Source organism: Hyla sarda, chromosome 2, assembly GCF_029499605.1.
Source record: "Hyla sarda isolate aHylSar1 chromosome 2, aHylSar1.hap1, whole genome shotgun sequence".
Classification (NCBI taxonomy): Eukaryota; Metazoa; Chordata; class Amphibia; order Anura; family Hylidae; genus Hyla; species Hyla sarda.
Window position 1 is genome coordinate 335,449,493 of NC_079190.1, and position 24,904 is coordinate 335,474,396.

At 40.6% G+C, this 24,904-nt stretch overlaps 1 protein-coding gene across 3 annotated transcripts in view; it reads right to left on the reverse strand.

The window, feature by feature from the left end:
* Positions 1–1,467: 1,467 nt before the first annotated feature.
* Positions 1,468–24,904, reverse strand: part of SRGAP2 (SLIT-ROBO Rho GTPase activating protein 2) — a 136,604-nt gene continuing 113,167 nt past the window's right edge. For all 3 annotated transcript variants that reach the window (XM_056558009.1, XM_056558010.1, XM_056558011.1), the window contains 14 exons: positions 24,050–24,247; positions 22,541–22,625; positions 20,387–20,414; positions 20,261–20,291; positions 19,434–19,494; positions 19,251–19,328; positions 16,473–16,607; positions 15,617–15,722; positions 14,453–14,674; positions 13,605–13,684; positions 12,615–12,666; positions 12,226–12,375; positions 9,346–9,664; positions 1,468–4,460 (listed from right to left, as the gene is read on the reverse strand). In XM_056558009.1, the coding sequence (XP_056413984.1) occupies positions 4,077–4,460; positions 9,346–9,664; positions 12,226–12,375; positions 12,615–12,666; positions 13,605–13,684; positions 14,453–14,674; positions 15,617–15,722; positions 16,473–16,607; positions 19,251–19,328; positions 19,434–19,494; positions 20,261–20,291; positions 20,387–20,414; positions 22,541–22,625; positions 24,050–24,247 (1,929 nt within the window). In that variant the 3' untranslated portion in view covers positions 1,468–4,076. The remainder of the gene's footprint in view (positions 4,461–9,345; positions 9,665–12,225; positions 12,376–12,614; positions 12,667–13,604; positions 13,685–14,452; positions 14,675–15,616; positions 15,723–16,472; positions 16,608–19,250; positions 19,329–19,433; positions 19,495–20,260; positions 20,292–20,386; positions 20,415–22,540; positions 22,626–24,049; positions 24,248–24,904) is intronic.

Sequence of the window (24,904 nt, forward strand, 5' to 3'; positions counted from 1 at the left end):
ATGGACAAGTTTTGGATGGAATAACCATTACAGAATAAGGGTTGTCAGCTCAATTTCCAGGCAAGGGTCCCCACAAAATGAGATGCCTTTATGTATTAGGGTGCGTTCACACTGCGGAATCTCCGCTCGCTGTATTCCGCGAGCGGATATTCCGCCTGGCAGCCGTCGCAGATACTTCAGCGCTAGGGCCGTGAGGCACTGAGCCGTCACCATTGACGGCTATGCAGTGCTCACGGAATCCGCGCAAAGAATGAACATGTTCTTTCTTTGCGCGGAACAATTTCAGCGGCGGAATTGACCGCCGCTGAAATTCCGCAGTGTGAACGGGTCTTGCGGAGACCCATTCACACTAATGTTAAGTTCACAACGCGGAATTCCGCTCGCGGAGTTCCGCGGGAATTCCGTAGTGTGAACGCACCCTTACAAAAAGGCACAAAAATGGGGTGTCATTGTGTAGTACACGAACAAACAACATAAGGTGAGGTCATTTTATGGTACTAGAATGTCATATAATTGGGTGCCATTGTGTATTACATGAAGCCAACACAGTGATGTCATTGTCTAGTACAAGAAGCCAACATTGGTGATGTGTCATAGTGTATTACAACAAGCCAACGTAGTGATGTGTCATTGTGTAATGTGTATTAAAAGCGGACATAGTGATGTGTCATTGTGTATTACAAGCCAACACAGTGATTTGTCATAGTGTATTACAGCAAGCCAACGTAGTGATGTGTCATTGTGTATTACAAGCCGACACAGTGATTTGTCAGTGTATTACAACAAGCCAACGTAGTGATGTGTCATTGTGTGATGTGTATTAAAAGCAGACATAGTGATGTGTCATTGTGTATAACAAGCCAACAGTGATGTGTCATTGTGTATTACAAGCCAACACAGTGATTTGTCATAGTGTATTACAACAAGCCAACGTAGTGATGTGTCATTGTGTAATGTGTATTAAAAGCCGACATAGTGATGTGTCATTGTGTATTACAAGCCAACACAGTGATTTGTCACAGTGTATTACAACAAGCCAACGTAGTGATGTGTCATTGTGTAATGTGTATTAAAAGCCGACATAGTGATGTGTCATTGTTGATTAAAAGCCGACATAGTGATGTGTCATTGTGTATTAAAAGCCGACATAGTGATGTGTCATTGTGTATTAAAAGCCGACATAGTGATGTCATTGTGTATTAAAAGCCGACATAGTGATGTGTCATTGTGTATTACAAGCCAACACAGTGATTTGTCATAGTGTATTACAACAAGCCAACGTAGTGATGTGTCATTGTGTGATGTGTATTAAAAGCCGACATAGTGATGTGTCATTGTGTATTACAAGCAAACATAGTGATGTGTCATTGTGTATTACAAGCCAACATTGTGTCATTGTGTTTTTACATGAAGCCACCCTAATAGGGTGCCACTGAAAATTACAACTACACACACCAAATATCTAAAAACACAATTTATTGAGGAGTCCCACATTAAATTCTCCTCCCTCAATCCGGGATTTTGGAGAATACAAAGCACAAAACGGACATACATTATTCCAGTTGTGAAAATGCTGCTTAGTTTTTTCTTTTATCTTTAACATATAGTTTAAAGGATAAGGAAACCACTTTTATTGACATTTTATTCCCGTGCATTTTCTACACGTGGTGTTACATATGTGATGCATACATTCTCCTAGACAGCATGAGTATAACTGACACAGCTCCCAGAGAAACACTGTCCATAAACATTTTTTCTAGTAATCAGTGGTCAAAGTGCCATAACAAAAAAATCAAAAATAAAATAAAGCAATTGTACAGTGCTGGCTTATTGCAAGAGACCACTGTATTAGGTCCGTGCTCTGTTCTCCTAAATGCACACACATACACAATAAAAAGGCTGGTCTTATCTCCTTTGTTGGCGGCTCCTATTCCGCCCACACCTCAGCAAAGAGTTGGAACAAGAACAAGTGAGACTGCATTACACAGGAGACTGATTTGCAACCCGTAAGTATTCAGAGGAAGATGTGTCCCCTCTGGAAGTAGATAGGGACAGCACACACTCAAATGTCCTGCTACAATAGTGGTCCATTATAGGACTGCAAAAGTTCACCAAGCTCTTCACCACACTTCATCTTCTTGGTAACGAAAAGGCTTAAATGAGATACAAAAAAGGCTACTGAATATGCCACAGGCATATAAATGATCCGCACACTTCATATCAATGAACTGCATGTTCTTGTATTGCTGCAAAGTGCTCTGCTTCTTTTGCCAAAAACAGACTTTACACCCAGCACTCTTTGGCAGTTACCCAGCAGGGGTCGCATGCTTTGTAATACAGTACCATGCATGAAGGTGTATTAAATACTGTCAAGTTTCCGGTCAGCTGAAGCTCGCACTATCATTGCACATTGGGAATAAAATCATTGCTGATTTTGGTGACTTCAGTTTTTCATAGTAATACTTTTTCCTTATTGATGGATCCATGAATTCCTTGCTATACATTGGTATTATTTATGGATCCATACGATCTACAAAGAGTATAAACAAAAATATGAATAAAGCTGATGATGGATTACCCCGCTGTATTGAGATCACCACCAAGGCTCAGCACCATTATTTTGGGTTTATTTTTCATGGTCCTCAGAAAACCAAGGATTTCCAAATGTAACATCATATAGGACTTATTCTTCAGGAACATCGCAGGATAGATAACTGGGGAACAAATCTGTAATTCAATGATCAATATGGACTATGACTTTATTCAGGAGAAATACTGATCAGTTGAGTACCCATGGTCCATCCACTAAACATTTTATTTAGTAACCATCACCATCTCTCGTCTACATATGTGTCAGTCAGGTCGCTGGCACTAAAGACCACTTAGCTGTGTGAATTGGTGTCTTGGTTTGAGGGTATCTAGAAATACCAATGGGTGGCTGGCTGTTCACTAATGGAACTTAGGGCACCAAATCATTTAGAGAGGAATTGTTTCTTACTTGGGTCTCTCAATCTTGGAATAATTGAACTTGTTTAGAATGCAATGGAATGTAAAAAGGAAAAAAAAGACATCCACATTTCTCCACAAAAGGGAGCTCACAACCACCTACCCAATTCTACAGAGATTATATGCAGACTGGGTGATAACAATATCCCAATTCCCCCATATAATGCTCTTATTTCTCTAAGTGCAATGGAGAATTACAGACATTATAGGCAAAGGTCCCACATAGGATCAATAAGATTAAACAGTGACTACTCGGTAATCGATTCAGCCTTTAGAAACAGTGCTTACTTATTATAAGGAGAGTATAGAACCATTTCCTACCCTATACTACAAGAAAATAGGTCTGGTTACCATATACCTGGAAAGTGTTCCGGTTTTGGTTAATAATTTATTTCCATTAATAATCACCATTGGAATGTCTCTTAAAACTGATATATTTCCTGTATAATATAAGAAATCTGTATTAAGTACCCTCCCAAAGCACCTATATACCGTTTCCTTCCGATTGTGCCTATGGTGCTCTTCTCATGCATGTACATGAAGAGCTTTTTTGCTGCACGCTGGTTAGATATGTGCTATGATGTATGTCACATACACAATACTGGAAAAGATTCTAAGTGATAACATTAATCTTAAAGCATTCACTGTTAAGACCGGTTTTAGTGTTCTATTTTAGTAAGTCATGAAATGCTTGCTTAGACATACAGTAGCCCTTTGGGAATAAGCGAGAAAAACAACCAACCAATCGATATTGACAGCAGTGGATATTTCATTGAGACAGCTAAGAGTTCCCAGTAGATGTGGCACTACTTGTCAAGACTGGAACACATTGATCCTACATGAGACCAGTAAAAAATAAGTAAAGAAAACAAGACTAAAAAGTAAAAAACAAAAAAATTCTTTCCATTTGGTCCTGGACTTCCTTATTAGCCCACTTCTAGATTTCCCCCCGCATCTAGTTCAGGGCTCTTACTTCTACCAGCTTCCTCATTCTCCTTCACAGAAGTCCGTATGTACACATTGAAGATTTCTAGCATAGAATTCACAGTGGTGGCCCCAAGTCACCCGAATCACACCGGACAAGACTTATCAGGGGGCTGCTGACCAGATGTAGATCCAACTCCACCAGGTGCAGGGGGATTGGATTTGGGGAACATGGCTGGTTTGGGACGAGTAGCTGGAGGCCTTGAAGGGGGTAGGCGTACTGATTTAGCTGTACGGAATGAACAAGGTATATCACTTGCAGAACTGGAGCTTCGCTGAAAACTAGGCTCTTGGTCCCGCAGGGACTGAGCATGAAGAGGGCTAGAAGGCTCAGAATTGGGAGCAGCCACAGGTGAAGTCTTTAGGGGCTCTAGGGTGTCCAGCACCACATCTGGGGCATGCTTTGCACTGCTTTGGCGCTCAAGCTCTCGTAGCTCATTGAGCGCAGAGTTCATTGTTGCTTCAATGTCCTGAAAATAAAATAAAGATATAAACATTCAGATAGTTTCTAGTTCTTAGTTGTAAAAACCTGTATGTAGAATTTCTTGTTAAATGATTATCTACCACGAATGCAGTTGGATTTAATAAATGTTTTTCCCCTTAAAATGGAAAAAATAAAAGTGTGTAATGATAAAAGGAGCTGGAAAAATATTATTTGCCATTTCCTTTCCCTGCTTCACAAACCTGGTCCTTTGTACCCAGGGACAGACTGCCTATCTGGCAATTCAGGCAAATGCCAGATGGGCCAGTGTACTAAGTGGGACAGTCTCCTCTACAGCCTGAACGTTGGCTGTTCCCCTGCACTTCACAGCCAACTGCAATCACCAGCTGTAATAGGCTGGGTGGTATATAGAGTGTATTGTGCAGGCGAAGAGCCCGCTGTCAGGCTGTAGCCCTATATCTACACAGCCCTGTATACACCCTGAATCCCCAGCAGACCCTGCCTTATTATTGTTGCAGGTCTGGCTATAAAGCATAAAGGTGTCCCTAGGGAAGAGGAGCTTGGAAAGAGGGGCTCAGGCAGTAGTGAGAAACAAAAAAGAGTTTGATATAGAGGGTTAAATATAATGAGGCAGAGCTTTATGGGTGTGCAGATGAAGCTTAGCGGTGTAAAGGAATCTTAGTTACAGGGGTCGGCTGGTCCTGCTGTCAGTTACAAGATTCAAGTCAACAAAAGAAGGCAGGAGAGTATAGCGATGTGTGTGATGTGTCCTGCTGAGGGATATTTGTAGAGTGAATGACAGATGTATTGTTATCGGTATACGTCCATTGTATGGGTAAAATGTGCATTGTTTGTGGACTGTGTGTGCCTTGTTTTGTGGGAGTCAGTGTGAGTAGCCTGTGGTATGTAGCAGAAAGTGAGTGGCACATGCGGTATATGCCCAGTACATTAATGCCACTGCAGTAGATGCCCAGTATGTCAGTGGCACATGTGGTATATGCCCATTTGGAGGGGGGGGGGGGGGGGGCATTGTTTGAAACTTGTGCAGAGGAAAAAGTTGACCAGTTGCCCCATAGCAACCAATCAGATTGCTTCTTACTTTTCAAAGGTCTTTTTAAAAATGAATTAGGCAATTCCTCTCCACAAGTTTGGATAAATCTTCCCCAGTATGTAAGTGGCACATGCGGTGTAGATCTAGTATGTTTGCAGCATATGCAGTGTATGTGCAGTATGTTAGTGGCACATGCGGTGTAGGTCTTGTATTTTAGTGGCATATGCAGTGTATGTGCAGTATGTTAGTGGCACATGCGTTGTATGTCCAGTATTTTAGTGGCATATGCAGTCTATGTGCAGTATGTTAGTGGCACATGCGGTGTAGGTCTTGTATTTTAGTGGCATATGCAGTGTATGTGCAGTATGTTAGTGGCACATGCGTTGTATGTGCAGTATGTTAGTGGCACATGCGGTCTATGTGCAGTATGTTAGTGGCATATGCAGTGTATGTGCAGTATGTTAGTGGCACATGCGTTGTATGTGCAGTATGTTAGTGGCACATGCGGTGTATGTGCAGTATGTTAGTGGCACATGCGTTGTATGTCCAGTATTTTAGTGGCACATGCGTTGTATGTCCAGTATTTTAGTGGCACATGCGGTATGTGTCCATTCTGTGAGTAGAACATAGGTTATGTGTCAAGTATATTAGTGGCAAATGGGGTACTTGTCTTTGAGTGAAATATGTCATAATTTTTATTTCTCAGCCAAATGACAAGAGATGAAGCCAAGCTGCTCAAGTGACACATCATGGGATGCCTCCTTGCTCACCATAACCACCTAGTCGATCCTTTCACGGACATACAGAGCTGTATATCGATTAAGGAGGTGATGACAAGCGAGGAGGAGTCAGGCTGTCCAACTTCAGCAGCTTAGCTCCACCTACTTGACACCTGGCTGAGAAATAAAAAGGAGATTTTATAAGTTTGGCAAGTACCATCAGCTCCAGGATTAGTTTAGGGTATTAAGTTGCTTTAACACCTATCAGCTATCCAACGGTGTCTGCAGCTCTTAGAAGCAAATACTGTTTCCCTTTAAACATATTTCACATTCACCAGGCAGCAAGTGGGCCTCAGTACTCTCCAATGCAAGAGCTGAAGTTCAGTCCCCGTATGGCCATACTTATACCACACAAGACAATGGCCCTCATTTACTAAAGTCCAACCGAATCTTTTTCTCGGTTATTGCGCCTAAATTTTAGACGCAACATCTGTGCGACTATTTATGCGACCAAATTTTAGCCGCACAACCGATACTTTAGAAAGCGCTCGGAGTGTTTTTTTTTTTTCATTCTGAAATGGGCGTGTTTTATTTAGGCTAAATGGCTATGTTGTGAGATTACCATAACACTGTGGCTAGCTTTTTGTGAAATTGTATTTCCTGTTTGACTTGTGTTTTTTCTGACTACAAATCCCACAATGCCATTTTCCTCCCTCTCTCACCCATCAGCCACCCCACCCATTGAAACAAAAGACCTGTGGTTTTCAATCAGGGTGCGTACAGCTGTTGCATTAGTTGCAATTGATCTTTCTCCCACCAAGCGATCCCTCCACCCATTGAAGCAGACAGGCTCCCTGTCTTCAGCTGACTAGTGAGCCAGGTCTCGGCCTCATTGCAAGCTGGGAAAAATCTGAGACAACAGTCATTTTGTATGCTGTTAAAAATAAATAGTGGAGTGAAAATCACATAAGAATTGTGAGAAAACCGTCACACACAGGTACAGACACTATCTTTACAGCCCCTGTAGCATAGTCAAATAAAAACAAAATCCTGGAATACCCCTTTAAAGAATATACAGTAGTTATCTAGTCATTGTTCAGTACTTGCACACCATAAAACAGAGGGTTTGCTTCGGGATGGGAAATGCCTTCGTTCACTGACAATCTATTTCAATTCTTATTTTATGCATCAGAAAGAAATCCCTATGGAAGAATGTCCATGTATGGATTACAAGGCCTACAGCATTCTCAGAATTAGCATTCTATCCTAAATAGCAATAGATTAGCTCCTCTCTATCTTCCTGCCAATCCATGTCTGGAAATGTCACAAATTCACAAATTCTCTTAAATCCTTGGCTGATCTGCCCAGTGCAAATCGTGACTGTGTGAACATTATACGGTCTACATTCTTATTATAGTGGGTAAGATGTATGATGCAGGAGCACAGAAAAAGGTTACTGTCTGTATAAAGCTATACTTACACTAGCATTGTAGCTTCTGTTTATAAGAGAAGCCACGTCTCTTTATTTGGTCTATCGCACAATGGATGCCAATGGACCTCATTGACTAACAATGGGGTTGTAAGTTCACATCAAGGCTTCCATTGCTTTGACCGGAAAATCAGCACTGCATGCATCCTAATTCTTTCTGTCAAATCTGCCAACAAAGGTTCCAAGCCAATGCACACTAATTCAGTTTTACAATATACTTTCAGTGTTGTTTCAGTTTTTTCTTTAAAAATCTCTGCTTAATAAAAACAAAAAAAAAACAAAAAAACATGTTTCTTTCTAGGATATAAATATCCATCTAGACAATGTAATGGCCTACAGCAGTGTTTCCCAACCAGGGTGCCTCCAGCTGCTGCAAAACTACAACTCCCAGCATGCCCGGACAGCCTTTGGCTGTCCGGGCATGCTGGGAGTTGTAGTTTTGCAACAGCTGGAGGCACCCTGGTTTGGAAACACTGGACTAGAGATACAGTATGCACAATAGAGCCGTGTCCTGCAATGAACTGTGCACCGGGCCTGTCTTTTTGTCTTGACACACAACAATGGCCCTCATTTACTATGGCAAACCCGACATGTTGTGCGCCAGATTCTGTCGCATTGCGCCAGAAATTCTGTCTGCGCCAGATTTTGCGCCAGAATAAAAAAAAAAAAACCCCGACTAAACCTCCATTTTGCTAAGAAAACCCGAAAAAGGGGCATGGCCGCCAGGAAAAAGGGGAGTGGTCTCCGAAAAGGGGCGTGTTCCCGACATTTTCACAAAAACCCTACATATTTCCTAAGGTTTCCACAGAAAATGTGGTGGATTTGAGCTGAGGAAAACCCTACAGATCTGAGCATGTGTAAAAAAAAAAAGTAAAGTGTAGGGAAAGTGGAAAATGTAGGGAAACCTTAGTAAATACCGTGGAATTAAAACCCACAAAGAAACCTACACATCACTCTTAGTAAATAAGGGCAAATATGTGAGTAAAATGTGAATAATTTTGCTATATGATATCTTTTACTGCAAGATTGAAGATATTCTTTCATGTACTCTAGTCCACAGGAACCTTCAGAATGATCAGAATTAGAGATGACCGAACAGTAAATTTGATTCGTCACAAACTTCTCGGCTCGGCAGTTGATGACTTATCCTGCATAAATAAGTTCAGCTTTCAGGTGCTCCCGTGGGCTGGAAAAGGTGGATACAGTCCTAGGAAAGAGTCTCCAGCCCACCGGAGCACCTGAAAGCTGAACTAATTTATGCAGAAAAAGTCATCAACTGCCGAGCCGAGAAGTTCGTGACGAATCGAATTTACTGTAAGTTCGCTCATCTCTGATCAGAATAATTGACTGCCTAAGAGCTGACAGCCAGACAGACATAAATGAAGTTCCATACGCAGACAAAAAAAAGGATATGTAGAAAAACAAATCAAATGAATGGGTTAAAAACCACGTTAATAAATCTGTGTGAGAACAAGTTATATACTAAGACTATATGACTGATTTAGCCAAGCATAAAACTGGTTTTGAGAACTGGTTTGGTCACCGCTATGCTTGAAGAGTGCGGTGGGGTTACAATAATCGCTCACTGCAAACCGGATTACTATTACCGAGAACAAAGCAGTAACTCAAGTGGAGACTGAACAATAATAGTAACCTGAGCAATAACTTCTGGGTCCAGTGGACGGTGATTATTGAAGCTTTTAGACCTGCCGGCGGCCATTGCTTTGCGGATCTGGGGACTATCCATCCTGTTCTTAAGAGAGGAGTGCCTGCTGATGCTGCTGACTGTGCCATGTCCACTGATGGAGCAGCGATCTGGAGCTTCTCGGGAGAACGTCTGGCTCATGACAGGCTGAGATGTAGGCCGTACAGTTGCTCCTGGCGATGCTGGTTCGGAGGTGTCAGAGCTGGATACACTGTCACTCTGTCTAAATGGTCTCCGTATGCTGCCAGACTCTGGTCTTTTTCTTTGCCTGAAAAAACAAAACAAAGAACCAGCCTCTTTAATAAAAGGTCATACTGGAATCCCAAAAGACTCCATGCCACTGCCTTATTTTTATTGACAGAAAAATTATTTATAAAGCCATGTTAAAAGATATATTGGAAACTACGTTATCAGTAATCACAAATATACAATTGCGAACTGAAAGAATGACGATGGCACTCACCGGTGATGATAGAACAGTGACGTGACAACCGGCAGACAACAGCATCGGGATGAGGGACGCCAAGAGCGTGATAGCTACTTCTTCAAGTGCGCCTAGCTCACGAAATAGCTATCTTGGCGTCCCTCATACCAATGCTGTTGTCTGCCGGTTGTCACCAATAAAGAGTCACCGTTCTATCATCACCGGTGAGTGCCATCGTCATTCATTCAGTTCGTACTTTATGCTTATTTTCCGGATTAAGCACCCCTGTAGATTGTATACGAATCAAGTGTCCATGAACGTGAAGCAGGATCACTACGGGGTTGTGCCGAACACTTTGCCTATTGCAACAAATATCCAATTCAGTAGTCACTGCACCCTTTACAAGGAGTAGTGGTCAGATAACATGACAGCAGAGCTGTGGGTGACATCGCCAGTAAAAAGGAATCGGTTTATACAATTAGTTATCATTGCTTAGGCTTGGAGTTTTCATGTGGAGCTAGTCAGTGTTTGAATGATGCTGGGAAAGTGGTGGACGCCCAGAGTATTTGCCCCTTCTTACTCTTCCCTTGTGCATTGTGTCTACATTCTGGTGGACCAGATCCCCATTACCAAATTAGTGTTATTATCAGATGGCTCCTGCTTGTATGGGCAAATATGCCATGTTCGCTGAGAAATAGGGTTTCACTCCTTTACGACTGGTTGAATGTTAGAAATATGAATTGGTTGCGCAAGATACAAATGTGAAGCATTCCAGGCATGTAAAATTTAAATATCTATGGCATCTGAAATGAATTTTCTGCATATTTGGAGAGTTTACAGGAACACAATGTGCACATGCTCTCCATGTAATAAACAGTTAAAAAAACAACAACATATCACACTAAAGTTTGGACCATACGGCTGCCTTTTTTTCTTCTTTTTATGCTGTTTACTAACCGCTTACCGACCACCCATAGACTTCAAACGTCTGTGTGACAAGAGCGGAGAGTTGGGGGTTATTGACAGCCTGGTTATGGAGAGAGTATTACAGTTCCTGCCTTTCTGATCACTGTATACACAGCACTCAATGAACATTGTATATAGAGCTAAGCAGGAAGCAATACTGCCTCCTGTTTCCCAGTCAGGTGATCATATGATCGCCAAGGCCAAGTATCTGAAGAAGCGGAGGTTACTATGTCAGCCCCAGTAACAGGGGAAATGAGCAATAATAAATATGGATTTGTAAAGTAAAAATGCTCTCAAAGGTCTTTTATAACCTTATGGGGTGCACAAATGTAAAATAAAAAATAAAAGGGAAAATTTGAATTAAAATTGAAGAAAATAATAATACTTATCATGATAAAAGGCCTAAGCTATGCTTCTAGCCCTGCCCAGTATTAAGTGACTGTTTTTAATTATATATATATATATATATATATATATATATATATATATATATATAAGCAAATTAGCTCACCACACTACCTTCACAGGTAGTGTGCCCTGCAAAACAGCTCAGGTTCCAGTTAAGAAGTCTCAGAACTGATTGGGATTTATGCCAAGCCGGAACTCTCTCCAGAAGGAGAGAGCAGGGTTATCTGGCTGAGATGAGGCCTCTAACCTCAGCCAAGCCAGATCACCCTGCTCTGTACTGACGAGGGGCAAGCACCCCGAAACAGCTGTCTGCAGATGGGTCCTCTCTCCTTCTGGAGAGAGTTCTGGCTTGGCATAAATCCCAATCAGTTCTGAGACTTCTTAACTGGAACCTGAGCTGTTTTGCAGGACACACTACCTGTGAAGGTCATGTGGTGAGCTAATTTGTATTATTTTTTTACCCAGGAGCCTGCGGAGTGCTATATGGCCTACTTAAATTTAGTGTCCTCTCCCTGAGGAAAATACTGACCCCGTGTGTGTGTGTATATATATAAATATTATTATACAAAATTAAAAACAGTCACTTAATACTGTTTAACTTTTTTACATTTACCCCAAACCTCACAAAAAAAACTACTAAACATAAAAATTACATAGAAAGTACATAAAAGTTAAAAACTGCAAAAATTATTTGATCATTTTTGATTAATCGAATGAAAAGACACATTATAGCTTTCAAATCTGCACATCAAAAAAAAAAAAAAAATCTGTAAATGTGTCGTTCTGTCAGAAAGGGGGGGAGGGGGTAAAAAGCCTAGGCTGGAAGGGGTTATAACAACAATAAACACATTGCAGAAGAAAAAAAGTAAACTAAGTTAAGAAGTTAAGGTGTAAGTCCATTAATGGACCATTCATTGTAAGGACTCTTAGAGACCCTCTACAACATCTCCAGTTATTCAATGTATACAATGAGTTCTACCAAATACAATGCAGGCAATAAATGCATTTATGCCCTTATTAACAGGCCTTACTTGTTAATATTAGCAAGGTAAATGTCAGCCACGTGGCTCCCTGTGGGGCAGCTGAGGCTCGCTCTAGCTGTGACCTTTTCCTCCACCAATGGCTCCGAACTCTGCTCTGGGTCAGATCGGGGACTGGATCTCTCACTAGGGGGGTCATCGCTGTCAGGAAACAAGAGGATTTATTGACATGCTCTTCAATTCCTGAATTTATTGTATCAAATCAATCATAAGGAATAGAAAACAAATATTCATCCAAATTAATCTCAGTGCCAAAAAGTTAAGAGCTTGGGCTAAACCCTCTGAAGACTGGTAAATAACCAGAAGAGATACATGGCCTGGCTAGAGAGGTTGTCTGTAGTTCTGTGAGTATACATGAGTATATACATGTGAACACATACCTTCCAGTAGCTGGTATTCGCCTGCTGTATGCAATGCTGTTTAAATGGGATCCTGTGTGGAGGACAAGACATGTCAGTTTGCTAAATTATACAAAAGACTCTGTTGCCTATATCTGGATTCAGCCAGGTGGTTAGTAAGGAAGTGGTTATGTGGATAAAGGACAAGTCCTCCACCATCTTGTTTTCTATGGACACAGATCACAGTTTACATAGGCCATCCATGGACAGTAGGAGACCATAAACTGCAGAGCTGGGACAGGATACAAATACTGTTATAGCTTCATGTGCTTTGAACTTTTATATCAGTTTATGACTTTTTAGAAATTTTTCCTATAAAGTATCTGACTCCTTTAAAGGGCTTCTCCACTGCCCTGTCTTCCGGAGCTCCGCTCTCAGCGTCCAGAAGTTTATTACTCCGGACGCTGTGTGCGGGCTTCCATGTTGGAGGCCGCCCCCTCGTGACGTCACGCCTTCCCCCTCAACGAAAGTCTATGGGAAGGGGGCGCGAACGCTGTCGTGCCCCCTTCCCATAGACTTTCGTTGAGGGGGCGGGCGTGACGTCACGAGGGGGCAGCCTCGAACACGGAAGCCCGCACACAGCGTCCGGAGTAATAAACTTCAGGACACAGCGAGCGGAGCTCCGGAAGACAGGGCAGTGGAAAACCCCTTTAAATAGAATGAAATGTAAGTTTCCTGAGACATTTTTTAATTCCTAAAATCTGATGGAGTGTTGCAGGCCATGACTGAAATATTTTCCTAGTGGTATACATAGAAGAGATCACATGGGTACCATATAGAACTGAATTACACTACCATGGGACAAAACCCTTTAAACTCTTTCCATGACCATTGGCCGGTTCCCCACCTATCTGTTTGTTCACAATGCAGCTCTAAGAGAGAAGTCTCATATGATTCCTTACAACATGAAAGCAAAGGGAAGGAACCAACCAGCACTTTAGTGGCCTTACCAACATCTGTCTTGGTACCTACCATCCTCTGTACTGTGCATATCCGATGTCATATCCAAAACAGAGTCTTCAACTGAGATAGGTTCACTATGTGAGCTCTCACTACAGAAGGTAAGGGGGAAAAAAAGGAATTAAATATATCTATTAATTTCAAATATTACTTATATTTAGTATACATTTTTTAGAATCTACCATATGCATCCCATTTAAACTAATCCACTTCTTTTGACATGCCGGACCCATGCTTCTAAACTCAATCATTTAGCCATCAATTGTGTTATGAAGCATTATCCTGTAAGATTGGCAACAATAACTAAAGGGGTTGTCTAGGTACCCCATGGGCTACCAGGTAATCGCTGGCCTCAGAAAGCAGTGGTGGGCCATATAATTCTAATATATAGAAAGGCCTGCCAAAGCATACATCACCAATATATGTCATGGTAGACAAGTAGGTCATCTCCTATGTTATTTAAATGCGAGTTGTATTTCTAGGCCCCATAGTGATAAAAGAGCTCACACTTGAAAGGCATTGTTTTTATGCAATTTAACATGTGCTTGCACTCAGAAAAAAATTAAGTTATTGGAAATGTTATCAACTATCGGACGCTGGAATTTCATCATTTAAAGATTCATTTAATGTTACACTTCATGATCCATTTGGAATTGCAGCTATGAAGTAGTACAGTACTGCTAAGTAACTTTGAGTATGCTGTTTCTTTACACTACGTGTAGGCTAAAATGGTTGTGTGCAAAATACAGTAATATTATGGTTTCTTGAATTTCAATGGTTTTTTTTCTGGATAACTATAAAAGGGACCAATCAGTACATTATTAAACAGAGAATTATAATGTGCAATTTTGATATCTTACCAGTCTTCACTACCAATGCCCGCCATATAGACTGGTCCATCTAGCTCACGTGGGCCTGGGAAGATGTTCTCATGGTACATGATGATGGTCTTGATAAATTCATTCACATGCGACTGGCAAGAAACTTGGTCATGGTTGTCAGGTACGCACATCAGGGTGGGGCCAAAGCAGATGGCAAGATTATAGGGGTCCATCATGTTATCATCACTAAACTGAGAAAGACTGCAAAAGACAAATAAGAAAAAAAAAGCATGAAATTAGGGCAATAACAAGACTCTAAGAATGTTTGTAACATTATCAACATTTCTCAAAGAGTTTAGTGTTCCCATTTATCTGCTGAGAACATTCCCTATCCATTCCATTCCATTCCATATCCATTCCATATGGGTTATACTTATTAGAGCCTAGGACCAGTGCAATGTATGTCTCTGAATTTAACACAGATGTATTTCTTCTACGAGATTGGGCAAAGCCAACCGCGGCATCTATAGGGTGAGAAAGAGAGAAAGCGGGAGCTCCCTCTGCCCTTCATTGGAACTTCACAAAACGATCGCAGGTTGTTGATTCTAGCCATGCCAACCGGATGTCTGACAATGGCCTCCACTGTCATGGCGCCAAATTTATCATACCCACCCCCCCCCCAATAATATGATAGATATGTCGCATGTAAGCAAAAGCAAAGCAAAAATAAATAATTTCCACATACTTTCTAAAGGCACACAATGATAAATGTCCCCTATTGTATATTGAGAATTTGTACACTGTGTACCTTCAAAGGGTGTCAAGTTTTATATACTGGAATACTCCTCTAAAGCCAGTAGAGTGGATATATTACAACATATAGGAACTGTTTACATTATGGGGTATCCGCGAAGAATTATCTTCGTGGAAATTCTATACATATTCTGTCTTGCAGCAGCCTCCTATTCATTTCAATAACAATTTCACTGCCCAGTTCACATGCGGGAAGTTTCTTAGCAGAGCATTCGGCAAGAAATTGGTTTCTGGCGGAAGTCTGAACATGTTCAGTCGTCCAGGAAAAGTACATCTTTTAATTGGATGACACTTGTACGCAGAAAATTGTAAAAAGCTTGTACATTTTCTACTTTTCCCTCTCTGATACATGCAAACAGTAGATCAATGTGTAGGTCCTCAGACACTCACTGGTTGAGGAAGGCGAAGAGGTATCTCATAAGGACGAGTGTGGGAGACGGGAGGCAGAGGAGAACTTTGCGTATGTGAGCAGCACGCTCTTGCATGTTGTCCATAGCTGTAAAGCATAAACCAGAAATTAGTCACAATATTTTCTATAGGATTATGAATAATTACTGAAAAGGTTAACTGCTCCCAGAAATGGATTGGTTGTCATATGGGAGAAGTGCTCATGGTGATGCATCTCCACATCAAGGGACTTCCTCAATTATAAAGCAAGAAGATGAGACATTCCCACTTCAATAGGCTTCCTGACTCATCCAGTCATCACTTGGCTCGCTTTCTTCGTAGTGCCCCTCCCCCACCCACAAATGCATCATTCTTATTAGGTCATTTCAGTTCTCCAGAGAAATGACCTGTAAAACCCATTAATAGAAAAAAATGGATATTAACTCTTTTACTGCAGTACATTGTTTCTTCAACTTAGTGGTCAGTGTTCTATATGTTATAGCTGTGTGTGTTTTCATTTTTCAGTAAATAAAGCATATTTAATGAATAATAAAAATGTTCTGTTAATGTCTAACACATTTTGGGGCGAATTTATAAAGCAGGTATTGCCTGCTTTTTGGCACACCAAAGTATCAAATTTTTACTCCATCACCCCCAGATTGCAAACACATTTTTTGCTAATCATTTTACATTTTTGATGCCACTTTTCAAAAAACAGGTGGGGTTTGGTGTAAAGGGGCATGGCTTCTAGTGCCAACCATGCCTATTACAACCTATGCTAGGGAACGGACATAAGTTGTAGCTAAACATTTTGATGACAAATACTCCTGGATTTATTGAGAGGTATGAGGGTCCTTACAGACACAGCTTAACAGGTCATGGAAGATTTCTTTCGGAAAAAGAGGTGTTGACAGCCCGCGAAAGTACAGTTTAAGAACCCCGGCCACAGAATCGAGATCATGGTCATTTTGATCTTCTTCTAGAGGGTCCTCTCCTGCCATAAAACACAAAAGCCAAAGATTAAGGTGGAATTTACATGTGGTGAATCTGTAGTACAAATTTCTGTAATGGAAAAAAAATATTTTCCATCCAACTAAATAGAGATGTCAGATAAATAGGACAGCTGCAGATCTTTCTGATACACTCTGCCTGTGAATTCATCCTAAGTTACTAGTCATAGCATATTGCTACGTGTAACCTGTAAGCCCCTCTTCCATCTAAAGCAAATATCAATATAGGCAAAAATGACATAGCTTAAAGGGGTACTCTGGCGCTAAGACTGGACTTCTTCTATTTGATTTTAGAAGTGAATGAAATATATGAGACTTAACCTTAAAAGTTAGATAGGACATAAGTTCTTTAGTTTAAAGGGGTACTCCGGTGCTAAGACATCATCCCCTATCCAAAGGATAGGGGATAAGATGCCTGATCGCAGGGGTCCCGCCGCTGGGGACCCCCGTGATCTTCCACGCCGCACCCCGTTAGATTCAGCCCCCGGAACAGCTCGCTCCAGGTCTGATTACTGGGGATCACGGCGTGGAAGATCACGGGGGTCTCCAGCAGCGGGACCGCGGCAATCTAACATCTTATCCCCTATCCTTTGGATAGGGGATAAGATGCCAGGGGCGGAGTACCCCTTTAATACAACACACTAGGATGAGAAATCATCATAGTAAATAATTGATAGTGGTATGCTTACTGTAAATCATGTACAATAGTATTGTGGAGTAAGAACAGTAAATATACACTTGAGTATGAATGAAGACATTTACTGTTCTTACCTGAGGTCAGTGCAGTCATCGCAACTTTCTGGAATGTGAATTTACCTATGTCTTTCTCTATATATACCTTTCTTAATCTTTATATCTGTATGACCTGACAACGAGCAGAGAGACCCCTTGAAACACGCAGTCTTACAAAGAAATCTTATCTTCATCATTATTATTCGCTCTTCTGTTGGCTGGCACCAGGAAGAATAGCCATATTCCCTAAGTGGTCCTATGGTTCTTGCTGGATGACTCCTCCGTACTCCCACAGGAGAAACGGCTTGATACTGGCAGTCAATGGCACCCTTCAATCTGACATTTGATTTATTTACAAGCGAGAACCGGTGTTGCACTTTGAGCGCAACCTGTCTAAGTGAGTGCATCCACCACCACACCACACATGCCATCAGTTACCTGATAAGGGCACTTACAGCACCACTTTGTTCTTATTTTTGGTTTGCATATACATTCATTTATAGCATACCTACACTTTTGATCTTCTCCTGACCTGAGCATATGACATGGCAATAATATTACACCCAAAAAGTAACCCGCATTGGGTCCAACTCTAATAAACTGGACCAGTGCATTATCCTCTCTGCACCCAGTGCGCAGGATCATTTCTCCATCCCAAAATATTGGCCAATTAATATATTTATATATTGTTATAGCGACAAGAGCAACGATTTTCTGATCCTTTATAAAGATGTGCCAGTAGCCTTTTCTAAAAGCAAATTGAGTATTGATTTTCTGCACATATATTTATACAGTTACTTCAGTACTAAAGACTTTTATATTTTAAATCTATTTCTATGCAGGGTGCTTTCTATCAGAAAACAAGCTCTGACTGCTTTTGATAAAAATAGCAGATAACCAGCACAAAGTATTGGACCTAAAAACATTTGATGATAAAGGTAGACAATAAAGCGTACCTGTCATAGTACCCCCCCCCCCCCCAAAAAAAAGTGATATGTTACTCAGTACCTAATCCTGATCGTGTATATATAATTTGTATGTGTCTAGGACCTATATATCCCTAACAAATAGCATTTATATGTTGCTCACTTCTTTTTCTTCTTGCCTTCTGGAGGGGGCATGTCCATCTCTCTGACTCACTGTGATGACTCATCAGCTCTGAGTCTGGGAGCAGCCTGGCAGTCTGCAAATCACTGCACAGTAGTTTTTATGCATACATTTTCTATATGTTCCTAGTAAAGCTGGATGCTAATCAACATAACTGTCACTATGTGGGTCATTCAGCTTTCACAGACTCCTGAATGTTTGATCAGCTTCTTTGTCATTCAGGAGTCAGAGAAAGCTTTGGCTGTTCAAGCATGCTGGGAGTTGTAGTTTTGCTGGAGCTGCAGAGTTTGTAAAGCACAGTGTTAGAGTAGTGTTGCCTTTAGCTGATGCAAAACTACAACTCCCAGCATGCCCACACATCCTTTGTCTGCAGTTTTGCAAGAGCTGAAGGCACACAGCTGGAGAATGCACAGCTCTAAAACAGAGTTTTACAAAGATTGTACCCTCAGCTGTTTTAAAACTATAACTCCCATCATGGGAGTTGTAGTTTAGAAACATCTGAAGGCTGTAGTGGTGCAATGGTGATCTCCTATACTGGATACCAACTCACTTTACGGCCGGTATCCAGTATTCTGCAAAATACAGAGTAGTCTGTCTGCATGAAGATAGATGCCCCCTAGTGGCAGCTATTTTCATTTTGAGCTTTTTAGTAAATGTAAATTTTTAGTAAATTTGTAATAAATGTATATTTAAAAAAGTCATCTTATCAGTAGTACTACTGAATAGAAAAAGTTTTTCATAATGACAGTGCCTCTTTAAATCTAACATGTTTAAGAAATGGCACACACCTCTCTCAAACGCATTCTTAATATCATTTACTTCCACTTGGGAGCCAGACACTCGAAATATCCCCTCATGTTGAAGACCTGCGGACCGAATAAAAGAGGGGATGGTCACATAGTGAATAAAACAGGAGCAAAAGGAGTTCTGTAACAAAGGAAAATCTGTAGAATTTTAGAAAAAATGCATACCATGACGACTGAGGAACCTAATACAGCTTTCAACCACTAGGGCAACGGGTTGCTTGGAGTCCTAGGATAGAAAAAGGAAAATTAACTCTGAATAAAGCAGGACATGGACGGCCTTGAACACAGAAATGTGGAAAAAACACAGTCCTGACATCAAATTGGACTCTTCATTTATAATTTTACTATACTGTAAATGATATTTTCAGAATACAGGCATAGACTGTAGATATACAGTCCATATAAATTGGATTTCCTAAATCTTATTGCCACACAATTATATGTTAAACGCTGTGTCCTACTGAAACAGGATTAAGAGCTGATCTGTTTACAGGTATAAAGCTAAGGAGTTAAGAGAAATTAAGGAACTAAAGAGAAACGTATCAGGGCTAGAAAACAGGCCATCATGTACTATTTACAGTAAACTCACACCTACAGGTAGTGGAGCAGAAAAGCACTGTATGACTATTGATCTACACTATAAATCACAATTAAATACTACATAACACCACTGCATGTGCAACACTCCCGTTGCATGACAAAACAAAAATGCTTAAAAGGGTTATCCCAAAATAAAAGTTATTCATTATCCATAGGAGAACTCTGCAATGTTCAGAAATCTCACAGAGAATGATGAATGATCACGTTGCTGCCTTTCCATTCACTCAGGGAACATATGGCCTCTTTTCTTATGATTAGTGAGGGCCCCAGTGGGCAGACCATCACCGATCAGCTATATACTGTTTATCTTGGAATAACCCCTTTAACTACACCAAAAAAAAATGATTAATTAATATATTGGTACCAAAGACCCATACCATACATAACCTCACCTGCTTCCGTAGAGTAGACATTCTTCGACCACTGAAAGACAAAAATCAATTAAATAAATAAATCATTAACCATAATAACACAGCCATGCATCCAGACAAATATTATTTACATGGGTAAGTACTGACCTGGCATGAGAACAGTCTGTGCGTTGACCTAAAAAAACAAAATATTGTATAAAACAATTACTTAAAAACATTACTAAGCCTTTCTTAAATCTGCAGTTATATTTCTGAGGCTTAATAAGTTGTACATTTTTTCACCAATTCCATAGGCGTAACTCAATGTCTGGTCTATTATAGAGGGAAAAGATATATTTTACTGGATTTATATTATTAACTTAAATGCTTTAGGATTAGTAAACTGACACTAACTCATATTTTTTCTATAGCCATTGGCCAAACACATAGCTGTTGCGCCCCCCCTGCATACACATTACAGTTTGGTCTGGCCAAATGTTCACATGTTTTGAATGGTGAGATTGGAGGTAAACCCTTCCCAGATAGCCTGGTGGTAGCTTATCTCCCTAATAAAAAACTACGAAAAAAAACTAAACTGGTTGGGCAGTTGAAATCCAACATGCCAGACCTTGAGGCTTCCATGCACATTAGAGTAGATTGTCGCCCAGTCTCACCAAAAATGGCAGATTTGGCTATCTTTTTGACTAATGTGTAGGGCACAACCTGAAGATAAAGTGTCTTGCTGTTAAGAGTCAGCAAAATTGCTGACAGCATGGTGGCTTAATGATCAACACTGCTGCCATGTGGTTCTGTGTTCTGTTTTTTAACTCTGACCAAAGACAAAACAGGCAAGGTGTTTGTAGGTTTGTTTCTTTCTATGTCTGCATGGGTTTCTTCCAGGAACTCTAGTTTCCACATTTCATACTAACAGAATAACTGGCAATGAAAGGGAACCTTCTGACAAGGAAGTTAAACTATAAAACCTTTTTAGAAAAGGAAAGAATGTCCAGCACTGGTGATGCACTTAAAAGCCGATTTATTTCTTATCATGGAGTCACAATTACAGGTAAAGGAACGTCTTACGCGTTTCGCACCCACAGGTGCTTAATGGTAGACTCAGTCTATGATTAAGCACCTGTGGGTGCGAAACGCGTCAGACGTTCCTTTACCTGTAATCGTGACTCCATGATAAGAAATAAATCAGCTTTTAAGTGCATCACCAGCGTTGGACATTCTTTCCTTTTGGATTATTGCCGTGAAGCCGGGGCGGGACCGGCGGGTCCGTCTGCGCAGGTGAATTGCATTGGTCGTTGGCGAGAAGCGTGCAGCTTTCTTTGTTTGTGCATATCTTTTTGGAAAAGGGATCGATGTGAATGGTGACAATCACTGTACAGCACTACAATATGTTGGTGCTATATACGCAAGGTAAAATAGAATACATTTGAAGAACATAGAGGGACATTTATCAATGTTTGCTTATGTATTCTTTTTTTTTTATTATTTTTTCCTTACTTTTTTTTTTTGCTTATGTGTGACTTATTAATCAATTGGTTTCAGCCTGTTGATAATTTTCTTTCACGTAAGCAATTTTTCCTTTTTTACTTTGGTAGTAGATTTTTCTGCTCCATGTTTGAGCTGGAGTAAATTTTGTAAATTTTTAACCTTGTTGCGACTTTTTTTTGCGCAGTTGCGACTGTTGCAGTTGATAAATACCTGACTAAAGCAAATCCATTTTGAAAAATTTACTACGTAAGCAAGATTGAATTTTCTTGCTTTTCTTGTTCATCATGCAAATTGTTGCACGAAAACACACGTAGTCGCAGTTGCGACAATTTTGCGACAATTATAGTAAAGAAAACCTGACTAAACCCCTTGATAAATGTCCATTAGCTTATCACAGGCTGCTACAAATGAGATATAAGAACTTAAACTGTGTTACAGTAAAGATACTATAGCTCAGGACAGATCTACACATTGTCCTAAAGAAAAAGGGATCATAATTTAGTCCTTAAACTAGAGGACAATGTGACAAATAGGGACAACGTGTGGGTAAAGGCAAAGTTGACAGAAGGCATCTCTGGCAAAATACTATATGGCATCCAATTTCAGAAAAAAATAAATGGAAGTATGTGCAATTCATTTAGTACATTTTCGGACACTTATTTCATGGTGGAATCCATCAAAACTGTTATTAATCAGTGACCAGGTGACTCCCAAAGATTGTCACCCTAGATTATCATTGACCTTGTCAATGTGACTGATAGGCGCACCTCCCCACCCAGTTCCCAGATGAACATAAGAAATTGCTTCTGCCAGACTCACACTCTCCCAGGGTCTTCTGTAACATGTCATGCTTGGCTTTCAGTTTTGTAATCAAATTTCGTCCCTCCAGGAATTCCTTCATCTTCTGCAGAGAACAAAGAAGCAATAATTCATCAGCGGCGTCCAATCCGATCCTCCGCGCAGCCCACAGCTATTACACTCAACCCAGAAATTTCTAATTAATTTCAAAGCCTTAGAATATTGCCATGGACAGCACTTCAGGCAACACATACTATTCACCCAAAAAAGTCTACTAAACAAGAATTGTATCTGAAGGATAAAAAGTTAGACAGTATGGGCACATCCTGGCATAGACTCCCAGCTGGAGGCAGAGGGCAGAGACTAATTTGATATGGGAATTGGAAAAACTGTTTCACCACCAAAATGAAAAACGTTTGTCGGAATTAATTTTGGTACTGCATGAGTGGTAAGGCCTGGTGGCTAAGACATCTACCAGCCAACTAATGCCCTTTTACCTGGATAAAAGATATTAAAGTTTAGGTTCACTTTAGCACTAAACTTCATATTTTACTTCCAAAATAGAAATTACAGATATCTCCGTACAACAACTTCCACTGCCAAGGACACATGTAGTACATTATGTTAGGTTGATTCCATAATCTATTTCTTATAATGACACCAGAATATTTTTTAGCTGCAACAAAATTTAAAAAGAATAAGGCAAAGTTTTACTCTCAAATTTATTTGTCTGTGAATGGGAGCAGGAGCTGCCATGCAAATAAAGAAAGGTCACAGCTTGTCATCTCTCCCCATGTACAGTCTACCTATGACTTGAGAGATTTTATACCCCCCCCCCACCCCCCATACCAACATTGACAACATTGGGGGTCTTTTACTTCCACAAAAGGGGGTGAAAGGGTTAACCGTTACACAACTCATCGCATCTCTATGTGATCTCTGTGATCTAAACAGCTCCACACAGAAAATAAAAAAACTAAAAAGTAAATATATATATATATATTTCTATAAAACCTTAGAAACAACGTCGCAAGCAGGGGGCTATGAATGTATACAGTATGTAAAATGTACAAGGAGCCTATTTCAGAAAATACGCGAGTATCAAGGTTTTTATTTTATAATTCAGATAGTGTAAAGTATCTAGCGATTAGAGATGAACGAACTTACAGTAAATTCGAATCGTCACAAACTTTTCGGCTTCGCAGTTGATGACTTATCCTGCGTAAATTAGTTCAGCCTTCAGGTGCTCCGGTGGGCTGGAAAAGGTGGATACATTCCTAGGAAAGAGTCTCCTAGGACTGTATCCACCTTTTCCAGCCCACCGGAGCACCTGAAAGCTGAACTAATTTACGCAGGATAAGTCATCAACTGCCGAGCCGAGAAGTTCGTGACGAATCGAATTTACTGTAAGTACGCTCATCTCTACTAGTGATAATAGTGTAAATGGCAGTACAACAGTTTTTTATTGATACGCCTCTTAGATTGTATCCATAAATGATTAGATGTAAAGAATAAGACCATTTTCCTTACTGTAAAGTAGAATTGCTCTGTCTCTTGCTGGTTGGCCCGTCGCTTGGCTATGCTCGGCTTGCTCATGTAGGTCTCGGACACTGTGGACTTCACAGATTCCATAGAGTTACTATACTGAAAGCAGTCGGACACATCAAAGTCCTCCACGCTCACCATGTCTTGAATGGTCTGTAATGTAGCTTCCATTGTCTTTTTAACCTTATCAGAATAGAAGTATAAGAATGTAAGTTAAAGATATACAGTAGTCACATATCTGTATGTAAGAACTAATATGTTTTCTGTGGGGGACACAATTTCATATTGTGATGAACAGACAATCAATGTCATTGTTTTTATTTTAAAAAACTACTTGAAAATAAAGCATAAAAAAACACACACACAAAGCAATCCAAGAGGTTATAATAAGTTCAGTCTCCAATGGAATTCCCTGTCCTCACAATGTCACAGGCAGTGGTGAGATGGTGCTCAGCTGATTGGCTGGAGGACCGAGCCAACCAGTGCTGCCTTTTCTGGTAGTATCCCCTCTGTAATATTCACTAGTCCCCTCCTCCATGAATGCTACATGCACTAGTCCCATCCTCCATGAATGCTACATGCACTAGTCCCATCCTCCATGAATGCTACATGCACTAGTCCCATCCTCCATGAATGCTACATGCACTAGTCCCATCCTCCATGAATGCTACATGCACTAGTCCCATCCTCCATTAATGCTACACGCACTAATCCCATTCTCCATGAATTCTACATGCACTAGTCCCATCCTCCATTAATGCTACATGCACTAGTCCCATCCTCCGTGAACGCTACATGCACTAGTCCCATCCTCCGTGAACGCTACATGCACTAGTCCCA